The following is a 24,886-nucleotide window of genomic DNA, read 5'->3' as shown; positions in this document are numbered from 1 at the left end:
CTTCCCCTTCTTGCCCGACAGTGACAGACCATACATCCACCTGATTACCCAAATGCTGCCCCCACCCCCACCCCATACATCCCCTTCTTGCCTAACAATGACAGACCATACAGGAGCCAGATTGGACAGAGGAGCTCTATTTAGACCAGCTAAGGAGCAGCAGTCCAGTGGGGACTCAGGGCTATGTATTGTTCTCATAGTTCTGGGGTCAGGCATCCTTCCCCAACCTTTGGGAGCCTTGATCCTTGATTGATCCTTTCGTTGGCTCTGGATTTTGAGAGACTTGTAGGTTGGAGGGGATAATGTTTCTGTAGATTTTTCTGCTTCGAGTCCCTCCTTGTGTTTCTAGTCAGAGATGATGGGAGAAATTAACAGAAGATCTGAGGATGGGACTAAGCCTAGGGTAAGAATAAGGAGGGAATTCCAGTACAGAGTGCACAACAGTAAAGGGCAGGAAAGACTAGATGAAAGGTGGCTGGGGAGATGGCTCAATGGTTAAGAGCATTGACTGCTCTTTCAGAGGACCTAGGTTCAAATCCCAGCACCCAAATGGCAGCTTACAACTGTCCGTAACTCGGGACCAGACACCTATGGCAAAAACACCAATGCACACAAAAAGTCCTAGATTTGCTTAAGAAGGGCAAAGTATACTGGGGATAGTAGCTCATGTCTTTAATCTCAGCATTCTGGAGGCAGAGGTAGATGGATCTCTTGAGTTTGAGGCCAGCCTGGTCTACATAGTGAGTTATAGGACAGCCAGAGCTACATAGTGAGACCCTGTCTTAGGGGAAAGGGGGGGAAGGGGGCGAGGCGATTTTGTGCCTTGATGTTTGTCTACTCTTGCTGTGGAATACCCACCTCAGGATTCATCCTCCTCCTCCAAGTCTTCCCTCATGCATATATACACAAAGATGGAAGCTGGGTGGAGGCTAGTGCCATCCCTGGAGAGCAAGGATATGTGTCGGTAACCTGGAAATGGGCAGAAGGGCTGTGTTAGGAAAGGAGCCAGAGTTGGGATATTGGCCAGGAGTTCAAGGATTGCCTCACCTTGTTTCACGCAGGTCCAGGGCAGGGTGTATTGACCAATAAAGTTATTCCGGGATTTCCAGTTATAATCCTTTACCACAAAACGCAGTATAACAAGTTCAGGCACTTGGACCCGGAAACAGAATGTCTGCCCCCAGTATGGATTAAAACCTGAAGTGGAGATAGGAATTAGGCCATACTTAGTTGCTTTCCCAGAATTCTCATTTAATCTAGACTGCTAGTCGGTATTTTGCAACTGAGGACTCAGGTGTTAACACGCAGAAGCAGGGGCTAGACAAAATGACTCCGTAGTTAATAGCACTTGCTCCTTTTCCAGTGGACCTGAGTTCAGTTCCCAGAACCCACATTTGATGGATCACAGCTACCTATAACCCAGTACAGGGAATCTGATGCCCTTTTGGCCTCTGTGGACACACACAGGTGGCATGCACACACATAGGCATAATAAAAATCTTTTTAAAAGCATAAAGACTTTTCCTAATTCACAAGCCTGGAAGGGAGGACCAGGATTTCCTGGACTGCACCAAATGGAGGACAGGCTGGAGAGGAATTGGCAGTCTGGTCCCACACGTCCCATGCCCAGTCTCACCGTTGTTCTCCACATAGCTGGTTTCTTGCTGCCTTGTGTCTTCAGGAACACCAAAGAGCTCAACCTTCACCAGTGGATCCACCACGGACGTCTCTTTGGTGCTGTCCACTTTGGGGAGTCGTTGGCCACTGATGACCTGCAACCAGGGCACTGGAACTTCATGAGACCCTGCTCAGCCCAGCCTTCCCTCTCCCAGCCTCACCCTTGGGAAAACCGGACTGGCATTATAGCTTCATAGTTTGCAAAACTAACCCCTCAGAGATGGCATATTCTCTAATTTCCGACCTGAGATTTTAAGTGAGTCAAGAGGCTTGAAAGTAGGCACACCAATGACAACAGCCTCTTCTATAGCATGAGTGTGCACCAAGGGTTGTAACACTTTCAACAGGTAGTCCTCACAGCCCTGTGATGGAGGTGAGTTTACTTAGGTGACAGAGAACTTGCCTAATGTTGCACTACTAAAAGTGATTTAAAACTAGGCAGTTGACTCTGACGTCTGCAACTGAATCAGGCTAGCCTCCCTCATCTGAAAAAAAAATTATTTTATATGGCTATTTATTCATTTATTTGAGTCTGTCTCACTGTGTAGCTAAGGCCTGGGATTAAAGGTGTGTGCTATCACTCCTAGCAAAGAATTTTTAACCAATTACATGCCTGTCAACTTGAGCCAGCACAACTCCCCGTCATAGGCACACATACTCCTATTCCAGCTATTCCAGGTTCTTCCCAACAGTTTTTGTCATACCTGGACTAAGAGGACCTTGGCCTGATAAAGACTAATGGGCCTCTCAGGATCAAAGGAACTCTGGATATCACACAGGAATTCTGGCTTCAGCACGTAGCCAGAGCCACCATTCTGGCGGAAGAACCCATCACAGATATCCATGGCACTCCCTGCAGTCTGCATATTCATTGCCACTGAGAATCCCAAGAAAAAGAAAAAGTCACCTTGGGGACTGGATGTGATGCTACAGGTAGACTCAGGAGGCAGAGGCAGGAGGACTCCCATAACACCATCCTAATTTACACAGCAAGGTCTAGGCCAGCCAGGGCTACATACCATTTCTCCCCTTCCCCACTCTCTCCTCTCTCCTTCCCTCCCCACCCCATACACATGCATACACATATTCTCCTTGGCCTTCTAGCCCCTCTTTCAGGGAAATAAGAGGACAGTCAGGATGCCTGCTGGAGCTGGGTAACACTTGAAAGACTGAGGAAGGAGGACAAGGTTTGAAACCAGCTTAGGCTATAGAGCAGAGTATGATTCTCAGTCAGTGCCTGCTGGAAACACTCCAGTAGGTAGCACCATTTATCTCAACCTTTCTTACCCTAGCGCTCCTTTAAAACATCCCCCCCCCGCCCCATTTCCACTAGAGAATTTACTTCCCATCAGCTGATCCTCCACTCCCTCCCAGTCCCTTCTATCTCCTCACCCATCTGGCAGCCTGCATTCCAGAGTTCCTGGGGGTGAAAGTTTGAGGAATCTGTCCTCAAAGCACTGGGATACACACGACATAACTGCCTGGCGTTGTGCTGTACAAACTCGTTGCCTGTAAAAAGGTACAGGGAAGGAGATGGAAGTTCTGTCTCTGAGGTAAGTCTTCCCCTTCCCTGACCCCAAGGACCCTTTCAGCTTACTTTGCTCTTGTTGAAATCTGAGGCTGGCTCTAGGAAGGTAACCACCTCCCCCAAATTTTCCCCTCCTGAGAGCTTTGTGTCCACTATTCACAAATCTTTTCCTTCATGAGTTAGGGATGTAACTTAGTCAAGTGCTTGCCTAACAGGCATAAAGCCCTGGATTTGTATCACAGCACCGCACAAACTGGAAATGATGGTATACAAGGTAATCCTAGAACTTGAGCAGTAGAGACAAGAGGATCAGAAGTTCAAGGTGATCCTCAATGAAAGAACAAGTTTGACGTCAGATTAGGTTATGGGAGACTATCTCTAAAACAAAACCACCTTTCTCATTGCCTGATCTGAACAGTTTCTTAACTCCTTTATCTCTCTGTTGCTTCCTTGTTCTGTTTCTTGGGACTAGCCTGCCAAACCTGAAGCTACCTGTCCCGCTTCTCTCCTGACCTGCCTCCTTGACAAGGTGCCTGGCCTTGCTCTCGGAGAAGGATGACATATCATAGATATGATAATTTTCTTTGGAATGAGTGAAGCTGCAGAAGGGGACAGTCCTTAAGTAGACAACCAGGGCAGACAGGTCTGGGCACAAGATGGTCGTGGAATCCTGGAAAAGAAAGTGGACAGGAAGATGGGATTGAGCCTGGCGTGATCTGGAGAGACGAAGCCGGTGGCCATCCAACCTAAGCCTCTGCCCAGTGCCTCCCACTGGATTCTCCCTCCTGCCTCACCTGATCGGACAAGAAATAGGACTCAGGAGTGGTACTAGGAGCCTGGGCCAAAACGTGACCACAGATAAGCAGACAAGACACCGGACACGCCACAACCTGGGGATGAGGATGGGAATAAAGGCAGTCTGCATATACTGCTCGGATCAGTTCAGCTCTGGCTTTGGAAAGTCTTCTCTGTGCTACTTGGGTAACCAGTCTTTATTATTTTTTAACAGAGAGGCATCAGTCACCCTACCTCTCTTAAAAATAAATGAACAATAACCTTTGGTCAAAATGTATGCATGATCCTTGCATGATGGTGCATGCCTTTAATCCCAGCACTCAAGAGACAGAGGCAGGTGGGTCTCTATGAGTTTGAGCCTAGCTTGGTCTAGATAATGAGTTTCAGGTCACTCAGGGATACACATCGAGACTGCCTCAAAAACAAAAATAGTACATAAATCCAGTCAGATCATATCAAAGTATGCAGGTGGTCCCAAAATCCACACCTGTAAGGTGAGGAGCCCAGAGCATTATCTTTGGATTTATCTCCTAATTCCCATTGTCATCCCTACACATGACAACAGGTTTAAACACCACGGCCTCAGCACAGGGTAAGTCAGAAGTCAGCTGAGTAAGCCATGCAATTGCACAAGAGAAAGAAATATGGACTTCACACCTGGATCTCAGAGGTCCCACCAATGGGACCTTTCCTCACTTGGCCTCCCCATATCTGGATACTTCCAGCTCCTCCTCAAACTATCCTTTCCAAAACATGTTCTCTAACTTATCCCATTGTAGCTGAGCCTGAGGTCCCAGCTATCAATGGTCCAGTAACTTCTTATTCAGCCAATAAAATAGCTACATACACACAGAGTCAGAGATAGAGCGGGAGAGACTAACCAGTGGCCTTCAGATTTGCCTTTAAGATTTTGTGAAGAACAGAGTTGTGTCCAGAGTCATTTAGGTCCTTCATCTCCCCCTGCCTTCCTTGTCTTCTTTCTTGAACTCACCTACCTACCCATCAGGCTTGAACCACCGCATGACACTTGGACCCCAGAGAGAGCCAAGTGAGGGCTTCAACTAGAATGGTTCTACATTTATCCATTTTGAATAAGAAGCTTTGTCTAAGATTTCATGATCCAAGAAGTTGGAGAGTCATAGCAATAGCTATGTAGATGGCGATGTATCTACACATCTACACATAATGATGTGTAGATGATATAACACACAATGATGCTGCAGATGTACTTTTAGGCCTCTTTCATTGAGCGGAAAGACCATTGTTCTCCTTGGGTCTCTACCTTACCTGGCTCTAGACTCTTCAGAAGCTGGCCCTTGGTTTGTGATGCATGCAGACCAAATGCCATTACAAAGAACTAGTCCTGATTCACCTTCTTAATGTGCTTGCTCCGAGAGGTCAGTTCCTGGGACTCAGACTGAAGCAGAGCATCCAACACAGGGTAGGGGTCTGCATCCAGCTCTGACTCCTGATTGTTCTCCAGTTCTTCCTCTTCATCAATATCCTCAATATCCTCAATTGTGCTTAACTTCTTTCCTTTCACCAAGATCTTCCCGCGAAGCTGCTAGGGAACAAAAATAAAGAGACCTGTCTACTTGTCTGCTCAAGCCCCTCCCCATGTCAAACGCCAAAGGGAGTGAGCTGTCAGTAGTTTCCCAGAGGGTTTGATTCCTCCATACATATGGTGGAAAGACACTTATTCGCAAACAAACTCATAAAGACAATCACTAGGTCCTCTCTCACATTTCACACACTGAAAACCCCCTTAGGTTATTACCTATACAAAGCATAGAGGATATGGAGAGAGAGAATGCTTTCTGAATGGTCTTATCATGGAAGAACCTTTAGAAAGCATAGAATCAGGAGGCAGACCCTCAAGCCTGCAGTTCCAGCACTCTGAAGGAGGCACCCAGGACTATATGCTAAAACATGCCAAGCATGCTAGTGTATGCTGTAATCCCAGCACTCAAAAAACTCAGAGCAACAACAAGAAGCCCTTCTTTTCAACGTTTTCCATTATGAACCATCTCACTATGAACGGTTTGTGGAAACAGAGGAAAAGATAAGAGGCTGGAGATGTAATTTAGTGCGCAGAGTGCTTTCCTAGTATGCACAAGGCCCTGGGTTCAAATAGTGTCTAAACCTGGTGTGGTGGTACACACCCATCATCATCCCAGCACTCAGGAGGTAGAGGCAGGAGGATCAAGGGTTCAAAGGCAGCCTCAGCTACATGAGACCCTGTCTTGAAAAAAGAAAAAGCTGGGCAGTAGTCGCTCATTCTTTTAATCCTAGAACTTGGGAAGAAGAAGTAGGTAGGTCTCTGAGCTTGATCTACAGAGTGAGTTCCAAGACAGCCAGGCAATACTAAGAAACCCTGCTTCAAAAAAACAAAAAAGAGGAAAAGATATTTATAAAAATATACTTATGATATGAAATATGAAAATATGGGCAGTAATATCATTCACAGTTTTTCTAATATGAATATGTACATATATATGTTTATTAAGCTTAAAAAATCTATTAATGGTGCTGAAGATGTGACTTGGTTGGCAGAGTGCTTCCCTGTCACGGACAAAGCTCTGGGTTTGAGTTCCAGCATATCATAAATGGGGTGTGTGGCACATGCCTGTAATAGGAGTACTTGGGAGGTGGGGGCAGGGAAACAGAGGTTCAAGGAAAGGGCTCCTTGGCGACATAACAAGACTGAGATCAGCAGGGCTTCATAAGAACCCATCTCAAGGAGGGAAAGGAGGAAGAGAAAGATAATGAAGAGGAGGAAGTGGTTGTGGTAGACGGAGAGAACCGACTCCGATTGGCCTCTACACTCATGTTTTGCCATAGCACATGCACCATCACCACCTCCTACCTCAAAATAAACAAACAAATAAATAAATGTAATACTCTTAAAAAATCTATTGATATATACTGCCATGAAAGTGTTTGGGGGCTGGAGAGATGGCTCGGTGGTTAAGAGCAATGGCTGCTCTTCCAGAGGACCTGGGCTCAATTCCTGCATCCACATGGCAGCTCACAGCTGTCTGGAACTCCTGTTCCAGGGCACCTGATTCTGCACACAGACGTATTTGCAGGAAGCACACCAATGTATATAAAAATAAGAATAAATAACTTATTTTTTTAAAAAAATGTGTTTGGGATCATAATGGGGGAGAATTTCCATGCTCAATATTGCTTGTAAAGTCTGTACAAATTATAAACTATCAAAAACTATCAAATAACTAGGGATGGAGCTTAGTTAGTACAGTGATTGCCTAGCATGCACAATGCCCTGGGCTTGATCCCCAGAACCACAGAAATTAGGCATGTCAGTGCATGCCTATAATCAAAGTACTTGGGAGGTGAAGAAAGGAGGATCAGGAGTTGAAAGTCAGCCTTGGCTACATGAATTCTTGTTTCAAAACAAAACAAAATATCTATAGGTATCTTAAAAAGCAAGACAGCCCTTCTGAAGATAGAAGGGGACAAGAGGAATGCAGGAGCCATAGTGAGGGACTGTGAAGCCACAGTAGCGCCTGGCTGGCCACAGCATCCCTACCTCTGGAGACGGCAGCTTATCCATCAGCAGTCCATCTATGGTGGTACTCAGCAGCTGCTCCCCCAGGATCTCAGTCAGATGTTGTGCCAAGGTCTTCTGCTGCTCCCAGGTGCAGTGGTTCTCCAGAGACAGGATGAGGGGGTAGTCTGAGAGCTGGCAGAGAGAAGGGCATGGTGCCTTCAGAATTATAAGATCCTATAAGCCCCCACTCCAAATCTTGTGTTCCTAAGCCCCCATTTATGAGTATACTGATTGCTAAACTCCCCCAGCCCCATTACAGGGCTCTGTGAGAACTTGATAGCTCTCAGGTCCACTGCTTGGGACATGCCCACACCTAAGGGTCACTCATGAGACCTCAAATCTTGTAACGATACCAAATCTGGTCCAAGTCCTTCTGAGACCTTTTGAGTTTTCAGTCTCAGTGCGGATGACAGGCTATTCCCCTAGTTATGAGCTCACATTACCCTCTTATCTTTAGATCCCTATTGTCCCCCAGCCCAACTCACCACTGTCTGTTGCCCTATGCATCCTCCCCTATATAGGTAACAGAAAATTTTAGAAGTAGTTACTAGTGATTGATTATCTGTATGGATACTAATTACTAGTAACATATCCAACACTGAGTCATAGTAATCCTTTACTATTTGTCTCATGCTTCAGAGCTTTTTTTTTTTTTAAAAAAAAAACAAACTCCTTTTATTGGCTGGGTAGTGGTGGCACATGACTTTAATGTCAACACTCTGGAGGCAGAAACAGGCAGATCTCTATGAATTCGAGGCCAGCCTGGTCCACAGAGTGAGTTTAAGGACAGCCAAGTCTACACTGTAAAACTCTGTCTTGAAAAAATAAAATAAAAAAAGAAACAAAGAGCCTTCTTTTGTCTCTATCATGCCATTTGCACTGTCTCCCTGCCTCTCCACCCTCACCAGACCAAGTCAGTCACATTTCCCTCAGACCTTCTTGTGGTGTGTGTGTGTGTGTGTGTGTGTGTGTGTGTGTGTGTGTGTGTGTGTTGTTCCCAACCTGAGGCTACTACCTGGAAGGCATATTGTGCCAGTGTCGCCACGACATCTTTGAACAGGATACGAGAGGTCAAGGTATGTCCATGGTAAACAATGGGCTCTCCTCCAGGTCCATCCCATACATCCACCTCCACACAACGGCACCCCCGCTTCAAGGCTCTGCAAGAACCCCAAGCCCCCAGAGGCAGGAAAAGGTCAAGGTGCGATCTAGCTAGGGAGTCAGCTCTCGCTGCTCTGGAAAGAGCGGTGCTCACTAGCATTTGCCCATCCAGACCACTTTATGTAACATCTTCATGGAGACATCTCAGGCCACCATGACTGTAGCTCTACCTAGCCCCAGTTCATAATCCTCCCTAGCAAGTCATTACACGTTACCTCCCAATATTTCCACTGTTCTGGATGTATGTCCCAATATAGCACCTGGATCATTCAAACGCCTAGAAAATCCACCCCCACTGATGTTTGAAATGGGGTCTTTTACCAATCAGCTGGAATTTACAACCTTTGTTTATGCTGGGATTGTAGGCATGCACCTCTCTCTCCAATAGGATTAAACACAGGGCCTCATACATGCTTTGCTGAGCTACAAGTCCTTGTATCCTTCAAGCTACCTGGTCACTCAGTTGCCAATGCTATAATACTGCCTTGGCTTTTCAGTCTTGTCTTGATTAATCACAACAATGGCAACTACCACTTATAAACTACTGACTCACAGATTGTGCCCTTCGGTTTTCACAAAAACCCTGACAGAATGGGCACTGTTATCATCTCTATTTTGCAGAGAGACATACAGAGGTTTGTTAGCTCCCAGAACACCAAGTGAGCTAGAATTTGACCTAAAGTGAACTGATTCTGAAGCTTATGTTTTTTTTTTTGTTTTGTTTTGTTTTATATGAGGTTTTTTTTTTTAAGTTTATTTCTTATGTATAGAGTGTTCTGTCTGCATGTGTGCTTGCACGCCAGAAGAGGGCACCAGATCTCATTATAGATGGCTGTAAGCCATCATGTGGTTGCCAGAATTGAACTCAAGATCTCTGGAAGAGCAGTCAGTGCTCTCAACCTCTGAGCCATCTCTCCAGCACCAAGCTTATGTTTTTTAACTCTACATCCCACTGCCTTTCTTTGAAAGCAGTGGTTCTCAACTTGTGGGCCTCGACCCCTTTGGCAAACCTCTGTCTCCAAAAATATTTACACTATGATTCATAGCAGTAGCAAAGTTAGTTATGAAGTAACAAAAAAAATAACTGGTTTTTTGTTTGTTTGTTTGTTTGTTTGTTTGTTTTTGCTTTTTCAAGACAGGGTTTCTTTGTAGCTTTGGGGCATGTTCTGGAACTCGCTTTGTAGGCCAGACTAGCCTCAAACTCACAGAGATCCGCCTGCCTCTGCCTCCCAAGTGCTGGGATTAAAAGCGTATGCTGCTACCACCTGGCAACGAAAATGATTTTATGGTTGGGGTCACCATAACATGAGGAGCTGTATTAAAGGACTGCAGCATTAGGGAGGCTGAGAATCACTGCTTTAAAGAATTCCATTTACTAGCTCAAAATAGACACTAGGACCCCTGAATTCTCAGAATATCCTAGCCTGTGACAGAGAAGAATTCCGTTTATCTGTAGGATTTCATTACCATTCTGCTTATAGCCAAGATGTTCTCCGAGTCTCTCAGGTACCCAGGGAGCTGAGGTCCCAAAGCTCTGTATATCTCAGAGTCCCTGTTATCCACCCCTTAGTTCCCCACAGATAGTCCACCTCATGAGATGGACCCCTCATACTGCCACTGTACCGGATGTATCCTTCCACGCTGCTCTGGCCACAAAGCTGGTCCCTCAGTAGGTAGGTGTTGTGAGAGGAGTTGATGTAGTAGTGGCTCAGAGGCTGAGTCATATCCTGGTAGACAGGGAGGCAGTCTTGGTTGAAGATGTTCCCGTCCTTGGAGCAGAGATAGCCGAGGAAGCCGTCCTTGCTTAGCACATGCCGCAATCTGCCTAGAGTGTGGAGTGTGGACCACAGAGGGAGAAACTCTAAGTGAGAGCCTGGCATACCCATAAGCTTCTTCCCTGGTCCCCTCCTTGGGGTCCTACCCCTTAGATGCTGATTCCCAGTCTGCAGATTCCAAATTTGCCACATGTTGTACCTTAAAGCAGACCTTTCCCAGCTATCTAGCCTTTTTCTTTCTTTCTTTCTTCATTTCTTTCTTTCTTTCTTCCTTTCTTTCTTTCTTTCTTCCTTCCTTCCTTTCTTTTTCTTTCTTTCTTTCTTTCTTTCTTTCTTCCTTCCTTCCTTTCTTTCTTTCTTCCTTCCTTCCTTCCTTTCTTTTTCTTTCTTTCTTTCTTTCTTTCTTTCTTTCTTTCTTTCTTCCTTTCCTTTTTTAAAATCAGGTTCTCACCAACTAGCCCTAGCTGACCTAAAACTCTCTATGTAGACTAGGCTAGCTTCAAACACAGATAGATCCAGGTGTGATGGCACACACCTTTCATTTCATCACTCAGGAGGCAGAGGTAGGTGAATCTCTGAGTTTTAGGTCAGCCTGGTCTACATAATGAGTTTCAGGACAGTCAGAGTTACATAGTGAGATCCAGTCTTGGAAACGAAGAAAACAAAAACCAACCACACAGAGATCCTTCTGCCTCTCTTATGTGCTTCGGCTTAAAGGCGAGTGCCACAATGCCTGGCACATGCTCTCCTGCCCCCACCTGCATGCTCTCGTGCTCTCTCTCTCTTTACATTTATTACTTTCTTTGTGCATGTGTGTGATGTGTGTGTAAGGGGTACACTGCTATGATGTGTGTGTAAGGGTGCATTGCTATGATGTGTGTGATGTGTGTGTAAGGGTGCATTGCTGTGATGTGTGTGATGTGTGTGTAAGGGTGCATTGCTGTGATGTGTGTGTAAGGGGTACACTGCTATGATGTGTGTGTAAGGGGTACACTGCTGTGATGTGTGTGTAAGGGGTACACTGCTATGATGTGTGTGTAAGGGGTACACTGCTGTGATGTGTGTGTAAGGGGTACACTGCTATGATGTGTGTGTAAGGGGTACACTGCTATGATGTGTGTCTAAGGGTGCATTGCTATGATGTGTGTGATGTGTGTGTAAGGGTGCATTGCTGTGATGTGTGTGATGTGTGTGTAAGGGGTGCGTTGCTATGATGTGTAAAGGGTGCATTGCTATGGCACAGTTGTGAAAGTCAGAGGACAATTTGTAAGCATCGCTTCTCTTCTTTCACCATGTGGGTCCCCGGGCTCTAACTCAGGTCATCAGATTTGGCAGCAAGCACCTTGTCAGTCTCCACCTTAATTTTTCTGAGTGATTTTCTTTTTTAAATAAATTGTCTCTATTTATATCAATAAAAAATATTTTGTCAGGACCTGGTGGCACATACCTATAATCACATCACTTATGAGGCAGAGGCCATGGGATATTGACTTTGGGTTCAAAGCCTTGGCCACATCATAAAGTCATGTCTTAAAAAACTAACAGACCACCAGGCGGTGATGGCGCACACCTTTAATCCCAGCATTTGGGAGACAGAGGCAGGCAGATCTTTGTGAGTTTCAGGCCAGCATGGTCAAGAACTAGTTCCAGGACAGGCTCCAAAACTACAGAGAAACCCTTTCTCAAAAATCTAAAAAAAAATAAAAAGTAGAAAAACCTAACAGATCAAACATTCTAGTTCAGTGTTATCCAACACAATGGTCCACAACCATGAGAATGCTCTACTCTGCCTTGTCGGACACAGCGGCCCTAGATACACGGTCCACAACCATGAGAATGCTCTACTCTGTCTTGTCGGACACAGCAGCCCTAGATACATGTATCTATGAACACTTGAAATATGGCTTGTGTGCCTGAGACAGTAATTTTATAATTTTAGTTGATTTTGACCCATTTAAATATGCATAGTCCTTGGAGTTCACAGTTACCATAAAAGTACAGAATTCCATTCTAAGGCCTAAGTATATACCTAGAAAAGTTATCAGCAATCTGGCCAAAGTGTCCATGCTTTCTTCCTTGAGCTATGCAGCTATATGCCCAGTGCTGTGACCTGTGGTATTTAGGGGGACATGTCAACTTCTCCTTAGACTATACTCTTGCTGAGGACATGGCCCTTTGATTCCTTCAATGCACCTCACTTTTCTTAGTATGGACTTCACACAGTAACAACAGTGACTAGTAGTTATTGGGCACTTGCTCCACACAAGGACATTATGTATTGCAGCTAACTAACACAGTAGGTCAGTATTGCAATACAGCTACTTCGGCAAGTTAGACAGCTTGCCCTAAGTCACATGGCTATTTTAAGTGAAGGATCTGAAATCTGAACCCAAGTAGTCAGATGCCAGGGTCATGCCTTGGACTGCTGGCCTGTGAAGCTCACTGAGTATAACTTAGCTGCAGAGAGGCTTGGTTGGCAGGAACCCCAGTGTTCATTACCAGCTTCCTAGATCTAGGTTTGACAAATTATAGAGTGAAGAATGGCAGGAATTTGGGGAGGAAGTTTCAACTGAAGGCCCCACTTCTCGACATGATGATGCACTGTTGAGAATTCAGTTCTTAGCACATGTGTGTTAGGGGACACACTCAAGTCATGACAGATGTAATTGGTGTCATTGATCCCGCTCTGAAACGAAAGCGCTATTTTTTTCTTCAGACTTCTTCAGTCTTATTTCCTGGCCAGCATGATTGTACACACTTGCTTTTGTTTGTTTTGTTTTGTTTTTAGAAGACAGGGTTTCACTGTGTAGTCCTGGCTGTCCTGGAACTTACTCTATAGACCATGCTGGCCTTGAACTCAGAGATTCACCAGCCTCTGCCTCCAAAGTGCTGAGATTAAAGACATGTGCCATCACACCCAGCTTGAAATCCTATTTCAAATTTAAGAAAAGATTTTGTTTAGAGTTTTTTGAGGGGAGGCAAATATTTTTGTTTAGAGCAAAAAATTTTGCCTTAGAGTTCCTATTCTTCTCTGAGTACACCCATAAATCACTGATACTCTAACACACTGTTTGACTCTGAGTTGCACGAGGGCAGTGTTCCTGTCTGGTCTAGGCATCATTGTCTCTATGGTGCTTGGCCTAGGTCTTGACATATTATAGTCAATAAGAATTTCTCACTGGGTGGTGGTGGCACATGGCTTTAATCCCAGCACTCAGAGAAGCAGAGGCAGGTAGATCTCTGAGTTCAAGGCTAGCCTGGTCTACAGAGCAAGTCCCAGGGCAGCCAGGGCTACACAGTGAAACCCTGTCTCAATAAATAAATCAAATAAATACATAAATAAATAAAAGAATTCGCTAAAGTGGTGAATGAATGAATGAACGAACGAACCAATGAACGAATGAACAAGTGGGAGTGAAAGCTGAGGCCCATAAATCCTGGTCCCTTGGCCACCCCGATCATCCTAGTCTTTATTCTCATGAGAGACACTACTTGGAGGATGATCTGGGTCTGGATTCCAGTTCCACTCTCACTAGCTGCTGGCTTTCGGAAAGTTGTTTAATCTCTTTTATTTGCATTTTATTGTGTTTGTGTATGAGTGTAGTATAAGTGCGTATGTGTACAAGTGTGTGTGTGGTGTCCAGAGTCCCTCTACCATTGAGACAGGGTCTCTCACTGAAGCTGAAACTAGGCTGACAGCCAGCAAACCCTGGCGACTGCATCTCTGCCCTCAGCCCGCTGCTCTTGAGGTTACAGCCACACCTATAGCCATGCCTGGCCTTTCACATGGGTGCTAGGGTCTGAACTCGGTCCTCAGGCCTGCACAGCCTGCACTCTCCCCTGTGGAGTCACCTCTCCAGCTCCCCATTTGATTCTTTGAAGATTTGAAAATCTCTGTTTTACTATTTCTAAAACTGACTTAATAATAGAGTCTATTTTATCAGAAGGCTAGGACAAGCCAAGAGTGCAGAGATGCTGGCACATTGTGGGTTGCTCAGTGAAATCCCATTTTCCATTTTACAAAGCTGCAGTGAGGACTGAACTAAGTAAGAGTGTCAATGTGCTTTGAGGATATTTTACTATTGATATAAACTTGTCACGTGCGGATGAGAGTGGGGGCGGGGAAGTGAGTTCACTAAGAGCAAAGGAGAGGAGAGCTTAATGGTAGAGAGAGGGTGTTTTAGCTGTACCTGCCAAGAGCAGGATACTTGGCCTCATCACTGCCCCAGGCCTAGGCTGACTAGATTCCTGATTCAGGAGCTTAAGGACGTGAGCAAGATGACCTTAGAGAACTTCCTGGAATAATCAGGAAGCTAACACTTAAAAGCACAGCAGCCAGGAAACATGGGGCAAAAGACTCACTGCATGGGAGGAGGCGAGAGTGAGGCAGCCATGTTTTCTTCCCCCACTGAGGGCAAAGTTAGTGTGGTGGGGAATTCTCCAAAAGCAAAAGGATGTGGAATGTGAGCATCTCCTCCTCGGAGATGAAAATCTGTTTCTGTCTTATCTGACAGGGAATGGCTGCTCTCCAGGAGAGTGGTCCAGTGAGATGATTGGAAAGGAGGCCAGAAGAGGGGTAGACTCAACCTTCCCTACATTAGGAGAAGACTCTGTCTCTGGGTCTTTCTTTGTTTAAGCCCCCCCCCTCCCGCCTTCTCTATATCCAGCATCTATGCACCCAGGTGTCCTTACCATTCTCTGAAGGTTCATAGCGGTCAATGAATTCCAGAGCAAGGTCGGGGGCGTGGTCTTTTTCTTTCTGTTCCTCTCTAAGGAAATCCACAAATTCCAGCAGGGTCAGCTTCTGTCCATCTGATGAAAAGTTCTCAAATAGTTGCTCAACCTCAGTACGCTTAGTCAGTGCCTTATAGAACTGAACAAATTCTTCTCCATCTAGAGTATCAGACTGGGACACATTTGCTGTCTGTAAGAGATTTAACAGGGAATAGATAAACACTGGGAAATGGTATGCTCCTTTGTCCTGTAGGGTTATGGCCAACAAGTTTCAGGAATCTCTCTTTCTCTCTCTCTCTCTCTCTCTCTCTCTCTCTCTCTCTCTCTCTCGGTGTACTCCCTGACACAGACACCATGCCTGACCTTTTTACACAGATGCCAGGGTAGACCATGAGTCCTGTTCTTACATGGCAAGCACTTTACTACCAGGCCTGTAAATGGGGCATCTTAGCATGTGTTTATAAAAATCTCACAAACTCCTGACATTTCATACAAGTCACACTAGGAAATAAAAGACAAAGTTTTAGCCCTATAATTTGCTGGAGGAGAAATTTTTAACCAGAAAGGTTATATCTCTCAAAGGTCCTCGAATGGTTAGAAAAGAACTGGGAGCAATGGTACATGCCTTTAATCCCAATTTAGGATCAGGAGTTTGAGAGTGAGTTTCAGGTCAGTTTGGGCTATATTTGACCCTGACTCAAAACAAGCAATCAGCAACACCTAGTCACAATCTATCATCTCCTCTTTAGTCACATTGCAGATGGAATTTTTTTGGTTTGCTTTATTTGCTTGTTTTTCAAGACAGGGTTTCCCAGTAGCTAAGGAGTCAGAGTTCCAGGAAGCTCTGTAGACCAGGCTGGCCTTGAACTCACAGAAATCTGCCTGTCCCTGCTTCCCAAGTGCTGGGATTAAAGGTGTGCGCCACCACTTCCTGGCTTGCAGATGGAATTTTGTAGTGGGCACCTGTGACACTCTGCTTATGGATAGGAAGTCCAATAATAATATATTGGGGTTTTTGTTTTGTTTTGTATGGTTGAGACAGGGCCTCTCTATGTAGCCCTGGCTGTCCCGGAACTCTCTGTAGACCAGGCTGGTTTTGAATTTAGAGCTCCACCTGCCTCTGTCTCCCAAGTGGTGGGTTTAAAGGCGTGCGCCACCACTCGACTCCAATAACACACTGGTTTTGTTGTTTAGTTTTGCATTTTTTGGTTATTTGTTTGTTTTTTGTTGTTTTTGTTTTTTTAAGACAGGGTTTCTCTGGTAATAGTCCTGTCTACCCTGGAACTTGCTCTGTAGACCAGGCTGCCTGCGAGTGCTGGGAGTAAAGGCGTGTGCCACCAGTGCCCAATAGGTTTATTTTCTTTTCGGAGGGATTATGACTCATCCTCCCAACAAGACAGAGGGGCCAGCATCATTTCCCACACCAGTCCCACTGAGCTTATTACGGTAATAGAGTATACAGTAAAGATTCAACAATGAATGCTGGCTGCTGAGCAGGGTCAGGGGCTTTCTGACCAAGGGAAAACATGGTCTGGCTGTCTCCTGCAAATCCCCCTCAGCAAACGTACCTGAAAAAGACTGAGGGCATAGTCCTGGTCCATTTCCACGTTCATCAGGAGCAGCAGCCGCTGGGCTTCACTGAAACTCATCCTGCCGTCCTGGTTTCTGTCCCCTCGTTGGAACCACTCTCTCACCCATCCAGCTCTGAGTCAAGGCAAAAGTCCTGCGTGTGCCGTGCTGTGTGTGCTTAGCCACTGACACCTCTCCTGTCCTTGCTGCTAGTCTCCCTCCCAAGCCAATCCATCCCCTACATGACTCCTAGAATAATCCCTCCCCAGCATAAATCTATCTCGTCATTGTAGGGCTCAGGTGCCTGCAGGGACTCACCTCCCTGTGGTCTATAGAAAGAAACCTAAATTCTGACAGAGAAGTGACCCTGACCCTTGTGACCTGATCTGGCCCAGCCCAGTCCAGCCCAGCCTTCTCTGGGTATCTGCATTTGTACTTCTGCCAGTCTCAGCAACACCATCCCCCACCTGCTTCCTTCAGTTTGCTCTCTGAACCTTCACCTATGCTATCCTCTCAGACAGGAGTGCCTTTCCTTCCTCTTTCTTCAGGTTTGAATTATGCCGCTTTTCTTTCTTTCTTTGACAGGGTCACATATAGCCAAGGATGACTTTGACCTTCTGATTCTTCTGCTTCTACCTCCTGGGTATTGGAATTACTGGCACCAGTTACTATCTTAGGGTATTCGGTGTTGGGATTGATCCCAGCGCTTCTTGCATGCTCGGCAAGCACTCTTCCAACAGAGCTACATGTCCAGTCCAAATTTTAAGGACTCAACTCACATGCTACTTCTCCCCTGGCACTTTCTCAGAACACTCTTACGTAGAGTCAAGTATTCCTCTAATTTGGTACTTAAATTATTTACACGAATTGATTCTCTCCACTAAGTAAAGTAATAAATGTGGTCTCATTAATCTTGATGTTCCTAAAACTAAGCATAATGGTGGCTAGCCTGGCTAATTGGTGCCGAGTGAATATTTACATGAAGTTCTGGACAATCTAGGAACTGCTTTTCCATTTATTGGAGGGTGGGTCCTTAAGCTACTGTATGTTGAGGTCATGGGTATTAGAGGACTGGAAGTCAGTCCTCCCACTACGTGGGCTCCAGGATTGGATTCAGGCCGTCAGGGTTGGGGAAAAGCACCTTTCACTGACTGAGTCACCTCACTGGCTTCAGTCTAGGAATCTTAGGGAGCCTGCACTATGGTACTCTCTGGGAGTTGCTTTCCACACCTGGGTAGTGAACACCACTGGGGTATCTGTTCAGTTCACAGGAGCAGCACCTTGCTTGCTCCTTTTCCTCCTCTTGCTGGCCCTCCCTCCTAGCCTGGACTCGAACTCTTATTCTCAGACTCTGACTGGCAACCACTCATTTCTCTTTCAGAATCATCAGCTCTACTCCGGCCTCTGTTCCTCTCCACACCATCTGGATCCCCTGGCTTTCCTATCTCTGCACCCCTCCCCATCTTCCCCGGGTCTGTAGCATCTGGCCCCTTCAGGAACTTCTGTCCACACCCTAACTCCATCTGGCTGATACTGGTCCAGTTGCTCCTGGTGGTCCATGCTGGCAACAAGATCCACCAACAGCTGGAGTCCTCGCATCCAAATCTGGGCCTCTTCAGCACTGTCGGCTACTAGGTCCAGGTTGGGGCGGCGACCATGAAAGACAATGGTGAAGCCTTGCTCCAGGGGGAACTCTTCTATTAGATTGCGCAGCAATTCGGAATCATGGCCCTTACGTATTGTCTCCACATCAGAGATTGAAACTGTCGGAGAAGAAACAGGTGGGAGCCCTAAGGAAAGGAGCTTGACAGATAGCAGAGGATGAGGAATGACCAGAACCCCTTTCTCTATGAAGACATAGAGAGGAGAAACCTGAGCTTCTGAGGGCTGCATCCCAGGGACGTGTGGACAGGGTGCTGGAGACCCAGTGGTTCAGGAGTTGGCATGAGTCAGCATTTTCTTAATCAGCACAGCAAAGAGGTTCAGCTAGACCCGGCAAGACCTGACTCCCAGTCACCAGATGGAAGTGTGAAGACCCAAACTTAACCTCTCAGTGTCCACATCTTAAACAGTGGGTGGTCCCCATTCACCGCAGGTCTCAGTGGCTCCCACGGAAGAACTAGTGAGGAGGACAAATATATCTGTAGAATAGCTACATCAAAGAGTATAGCGGATGCCTATGTTTCCGGTTTGAAGGTTTCTTCTTTAAAGGTACATAGAAGGGAGCCGGAGAAATTCCTCCATTCCTTACCTCAGCTCGGGTGGTGTGGTTCGTGACTATTGATATGTCTCTAAACAGACTGCTTATTCTGCGATCAAGTGTTTACGGGTATAAGAGTTGGTCAACAGGATGGCCTATTAGGGTGCGCTCTATGCTCTGAAATACCGAAGTGGCTGACATTTATGAACTTTGCCCAGGTTTCAGATCTCATGTTAGATGTTTCGTAATTAGCTCATCGAGTCTCTATAATTTACAGGTAGGTGCAGGTTAACCCTCATTTTGTAGATGAGTCCAAATAAGAAATTTGTCCAAAGCTACTCACCAAGAAAGTGGCAGAGCCAGGGTTTTAATCTAGATAGTGTGATCACAGTCATGACCCTAATAAATAACCTATTATTTATAGAGATTTATCACATGCCAGGGCTCTTCTAAGCCTTCTATGTGTAATAACTAATTTAATCCTCATTATAGGCTTGTTTGTCATCTTGTATAGAGCCACACAAGCAGGCCTGCACAAGAGACCACTATCACAGGATCCTGGTCCTCCCCCTGCCCTCAGACTTCTGGATTCCTCCGAGACCTTTCCGCCCATATGCCCACACACAGCTATTAAGGTCACTCACAAGTGGGCTTGGCTTCGCCATCGGCTTGCCGTGCATGCCAGACTGTCATGCCGTCATTCTGAAGTCTGAAGAATCTTAGCTTCTTCCAGAATTTGGTCCTCACCTTGCGCATCATCGTGCCTTCTTGCATCAGCAGCAGGTCCTGGTCAGTGGTCAGTCCTGAGCCAGGAAAAGCAGGGCTCAGTTAGCCAGCGGAGAGGCTGGAGGGCCCCGAGCAGCTCTGTAAGCAGCACCGAACCTCCTTCATTCCCCAGGTTTCCCCCCAAGACCTACCCTCCTGCAGGGGTACTCACGGTCTTGAATCTGAGATGCCATCACCCACTGCTCCACCAGCTGGTGCCAAAGTCACCTAAAGGAACAAGGAGGAGCCAAGGGCTTTGGGTGAGTCCTAGAGATTAAAAGAACAAAAGAAGGAACTCAGGGTTTCCTTAGTGGCATGTATCAGGTACTTCATCTAGTCTGTAGCTATCTGTACTTCTGCATTTGCTGACTCTGAGGCTTAGCTAGGTGAAGAAACCTGTCTCAATTCATGCACAGATTAGAATTTAAGATACACAGTCCTATCTTTGTTAGCTAGTTCCCATAGCTATCTCCAGAGAGGGCTAAAGCAAGACATGTTCCAAACCACTCTCTTGCTACCTACACTCAATAGGTAGTGTTACTCCACATCTTGCTCATCCCCCGTGTTTTTATTATTATGGTCTGCCATCCTGTAGCCAACAGTTATCAGAACCTTGAATCTGTCCACACCCTAGCTGTCTCTCCTTCAGGTAGGATTATCCCAGCTTTTTCCTTCCTGGATCCCTGTCTACATTCTCATCTATATTGTGTCAAATTCCTAAAGAGCTAAGGCAAACTCTTTTATTCATTCTTTCTTTGAGCAGAGTCTCATGTAGCCAAAGACAGGTCTTGAATTCCTGATCATCTTGTTCCCACCTACGGAGTGCTGGGGTCACAGATGGGAATCACCATGCCCAGCATCACCTAAAAGACAGTCAGTCCTTCCTATAAATGTTGGCTTCCACCTTGTGGGCCTTGGGCTTTGAAGAAGACAGAATTACCTTCTCTGTTCCTGTGTCCAGGAGCCTTACATGTCCTGGAACATGGGAAGCCTGAGAACAGAGCCCAGGAGCCAGAACAGTTTCCCAAACCAGCCTTGGAAAACCACTTTGCCATTTTCCCCCATCCAACCATTCCAGAGCGATGGTTTTAACATGTAGCTATGTGATATATGGTCAAGAGAATGCCAGCAGCACCTCAGGGAGCCACAGCATGTGAGACCTGAGTTTCATGGAGGAGACTGGAGGCCAGGAAGATTGGCTGTCCTGCCAGAGTCAGTACAACTGCAGTAGAAAGCAGGTCTGTCTATGACCAGTGCAGAGCTCACCAACGCCTCCCTTAGAAAGAGCCTCCTCCAGAAGGCAGGTTGAAGGAAGGCCAGGAATCAGTGAGGGACGCTGGTGATCTCTCTCTCCTCTCTATCATCTTCTGGGTCCCCTACATCCCACCAAACAAGTTCCTTTTCTTCCCATTTTCTTGACTTCATGCCTGACCTCTTTCTTTTCCTTTCTTCCTAGCTCACTCTTTTCTCTCTCACAATCCTCTCTGTGCACTCAAGTCATGCTTTCTGTGTTCTCTTCTTGTCCTTCTCCTCATCCTTTTCCCCATCACCTTTTCCTGCCATTCTCCTCCTTTATCTCCACTAATTCCCAATAGCTCCGATTCTCAACTCCTTTACGGATTTTGCATCTAGAGTCCAGGAGAGAGAACACGTTGGTCTGGACACTCAGTAACATGCCCCTCCTCTCAGTCTCACTTTTCCCTGTATCCTAGGAGACTGACTAAACAAAGTACCCAAAGAATGTGTTAGAACCTAAATGTTCTAGGGCTTGGTGTCTCCGCTGGTGTCTGAAAGGGAGGATGGTTACAATGGATGCAGGTGCAGTGGGGTGAGAAGAAACAAGGGGTTTGGGAGAGGGGCCACCAGTAAGGACACAGAGGGTAAAATCTCAAAGTAAGAGGGATTGGGCCAGCTAGACACGATGGGAATCTTAACACTTGGGAGGTTAGAAGTGGAAGAATCGGGTGTTCAAGGTTATCCTTGGCTACATAGGAAGTTTAAGGGCAGCCTGTGTTCAGAGAGAGAGTAGAGACAGTAACACATATACGTCTATTTGGAATCTTTGAAGATACAGATAATAACTTCTGTAATAAAGACACAAACTTTCCTAGTACTAGTGGCCCAGTATTACAGAGCAAGCAATATTTGATCCTCTCCCTCCAGGCAATGTTGTATCACCTACAGATGGGGTTCAGAAGTGTCAACATATATGCCAATAACATTACAGTAACATTCAGGGTATCTCAAATGTCTTTCTGAGGGGCAGGAAGTAAGAGAACTATTTTATCTAGTTCCTCCCTTCTAAGAGTCTCTTAGAATTTGTCAGATCAAAATTTCCAAGGATAAGGTGTGAGGATATTTAGTGGGCATCTTAACAAGCACTCCTGGTACAAAGGCAAGTCTGGGAAGCCCTAAGTTCCCCCATTACAGATCCAGAAGCTGTCTGCGGTCTGAAGTCCCATAGCACACAGCAGGCTGGCGTACCAAGAACTTGCCCTGGCTCATTAAGCAGGCAAGGAACAAAGCACAGAACTCAAATCCTGGCTCTTTCCAAGGATGTCTTAAAATTGTCTCCCTACTGCCAGGAGTTCTGATGTCTTGTGGGTTTTGGACAGTCCTTATTTGATAACCCTCAACAGTCTATTAATACATCTTTATTGATGAGTAGCTACTCTTATTCTGCCTCTTCTCCTATTGCGGTGGTTTTACCTCTGAGAAGTGGCTAGCGTCAGCACTCATGGCCCTGGACAGATAAGAGTTTTCTCTATAAAAGGGTTGTTGAAGCCGGGTGGTGGTGGTGCATGCCTTTAATCCTAGCACTCGGGAGGCAGAGGCAGGAGGATAGCTGTGAGTTCAAGACCAGCCAGGTCTACAGGCTCCAAAACTACAGAGAAACCCTGTTTCAAAAAACCAAAAACCAAAAACAAACAAACAAAAAAAAAGTAACTGATACAGCCAGAAATAAAACTGTTTAAGCCTGGCGGTGGTAGCAGCACATGCCTTTAACCCCAGCATTTGGGAAATAGAGGCAGGTGGATCTTTAAATTCAGCCTGGTCTACAGAATGAGTTCTAGGACAGTCAGGGCTACCCAGAGAAACCCTGTCTCGAGAAACCAGAGCAAACAAACAAAACTGAGTCAGAGGATAAATAGAAGGGAACCAGGGGGAGGGAGAGAGCCTGGTGGAGCCTCAGGGTGAAAGAAGGAGCCTAGTTTAACCTAATCAAGATGGGTATGCACCTGTAGCGCTGAGTTAGGACTCAGGCAGGCGTGGATAGAGGTTGGTTAGAGCTCCAGGGCCCTTACCGCGGGTAAGATTGTAGCGATCCTGTCTTCGAGCAATGCCTCCGGAGCTCTGCAGTGCTTTCCACGGAGACCGGGAAGGCTCAGCCTGGCTCCTCTTCTCCTTTGCACTTGACTGCTTCCACCTTGACTGCAGTCTTCAACTGCAGTTTGCTGCCCTGACTGGCAGAGTTACAGCCAAGGAGGAGGAGTGGGGAGAGGTGGGAGCGCTTTCCTCAGTCCAGCCTATCTAACTCTTAAAGGCCCAGGACACTGGTCAACGTGAGGAGTTGTGGGGGTGGGGTGGCAAAGAAGTATTAAGGGAATGGATTGAGGTTGACAGGCAACACATCTCCAGGGAGAAGGCGCCTGGCTGTCTTTTATCTTGTTGCCTCTCTACCGGTACCCCTTACTGACTGACCCCAATCCCGCAATTGCTCTCAAAGAGAAACCCAAGGCTGTCTATTGCAGCTTTGTGAATCACGGCTTTTCATTCTGGTCAGCGTCTGTGTGGAATACCACTGTCTTTGCCCTCATTTCCTCTGGCTGCTTTCCACAGCGCCTCTTTCTGCCAGCTTGCTCCTGTGTTTCTGCATCCTGTCTTGCAGGGCAATCAGTCTAAGCGTGTAAAGATACAGGAACAGGGCAAGGCGGGGAGAAGGGAAGAGATCAGTTTGAAGGACAGTTTCTATGCACTTGTTACACAGATCAGATCGTTTATATGATTGATGGGTGGTTATTTTGTTTTATTGGGGGAAGGCTTTTTTTTTTTGGCACAAACTAACCTTGAACTTAATATGTACTTGAATTTGGGTGTAGCTGGGGATGACCTTGGACTCTAGATCCTCCTGCTCCCACCTTTTGAGTGCCGAGATTCATGTGTGGACCACTATGTCCGGTTTAAGGGGTAGCGAAGATGAAACCCAGGTCTTCTCAGATACTGTGCAAGCACTGTGCTGACTGAACTACATCCTCAGGCCCCTCTTTCCTTTTGTAATCATTTATTCAATGCTAGGGTATTTATTTATTTTTGAGATGGGAGTCTTGCTATTTAGCCAAGCTGGCCTTGAACTCACAACCTCCTGCCTCACTGGCCTGAGTGTTAGGATTAAGGACAAAAGCCACCATGCCTGGCCATGCGTAACAAAGGTATAGAAATAAAGTAAGGTATTAGGGAAGCCCACACCCATGCGCCTATATTTTTTGTTTGTTTGTTTTGTTTTTTGTTTTGTTTTGTTTTTTGAGATAGGGTTTCTCTGTGTAACAGCCCTGGCTGCCCTGGAAGACACTTTGTAGACCAGGCTGGCCTCGAACTCACAGAGATCTGCCTGGGATTAAAGGTGTGCACCACCACCGCCCGGCCCAGGTATTTTTCTTACTGAGCACCTTTCTATTTTGTACTTAAAAATCACTGTTAAAAACATTTCTTGGGGCTGGAGAGATGGCTCAGTGGTTAAGAGCACTGCTGTTCTTCCAGAGGTCCTGAGTTCGATTCCCAGCAACCACATGGTGGCTCACAACCATCTGTAATGAGATCTGGCGCCCTCTTCTGGCGTGCAGGCATACATAGAGGAAGAATGTTGTATACATAATAAATAAATTATGAAGTCCAACTTTGCTAAAAACAAAACAAAGCCCAGACGGTGGTGGCGCATGCCTTTAATCCCAGCACTCGGAAGGCAGAAGCAGGTGGACCTCTGTGAGTTTGAGGCCAGCCTGGTCTACAAGAGCTAGACAGGCTCCAAAGCTACAGAGAAACCCTGTCTTGAAAAACAAAAAACAAAAAAAAAACCCAAACCAAACCAAAACAAAGAACAGTAGAGTGGA

General features: G+C 46.1%; 1 protein-coding gene across 9 annotated transcripts; it reads right to left on the bottom strand.

The window, feature by feature from the left end:
* Positions 1-117: 117 nt before the first annotated feature.
* Positions 118-23,565, bottom strand: Plcd4 (phospholipase C delta 4). 9 transcript variants are annotated; one of them, XM_085698268.2, is made up of 18 exons: positions 23,084-23,554; positions 19,951-20,045; positions 19,658-19,816; positions 18,348-18,576; positions 16,813-16,942; positions 15,203-15,434; positions 10,359-10,560; positions 8,590-8,734; positions 7,554-7,706; positions 5,373-5,564; positions 4,000-4,095; positions 3,719-3,875; positions 3,070-3,186; positions 2,382-2,554; positions 1,637-1,772; positions 1,048-1,197; positions 859-969; positions 118-345 (listed from the first exon to the last, which is right to left on the bottom strand). In XM_085698268.2, exons 2-17 carry the CDS (start codon positions 19,970-19,972, stop codon positions 860-862), a joined length of 2,403 nt encoding a protein of 800 aa, XP_085554394.2. In that variant the 5' UTR covers positions 19,973-20,045; positions 23,084-23,554; the 3' UTR covers positions 118-345; position 859. The 9 variants fall into 9 exon arrangements, 8 of the variants coding, with proteins under 8 accessions (XP_085554394.2, XP_085554388.2, XP_048314978.3 ...); XM_085698262.2 differs by having other exon boundaries at positions 859-1,197; positions 5,373-5,561; positions 23,084-23,562; XM_048459021.3 differs by having other exon boundaries at positions 859-1,197; positions 19,951-20,006; positions 23,084-23,559.
* Between the last annotated feature and the right edge of the window lie 1,321 nt (positions 23,566-24,886).

The sequence above is a fragment of the Myodes glareolus genome, chromosome 1, assembly GCF_982192425.1.
Source record: "Myodes glareolus chromosome 1, mMyoGla1.1, whole genome shotgun sequence".
Classification (NCBI taxonomy): Eukaryota; Metazoa; Chordata; class Mammalia; order Rodentia; family Cricetidae; genus Myodes; species Myodes glareolus.
Note: the sequence above shows the minus strand (reverse complement) of the source record. Positions and strands in the feature narration are given on the sequence as shown.

Coding starts and splice junctions, on each gene's coding strand:
- Plcd4 (XM_048459021.3), bottom strand. CDS start 19,972: ATGGCATCTCAGATTCAAGACC. Junction 18,577..19,657: donor TGGCGAAGCCAAGCCCACTT/GTGAGTGACCTT, acceptor CTTCTCCGACAG/TTTCAATCTCTGATGTGGAG. Junction 1,773..2,381: donor CCAAGGTCCTCTTAGTCCAG/GTATGACAAAAA, acceptor CCCTGGTTGCAG/GTCATCAGTGGCCAACGACT.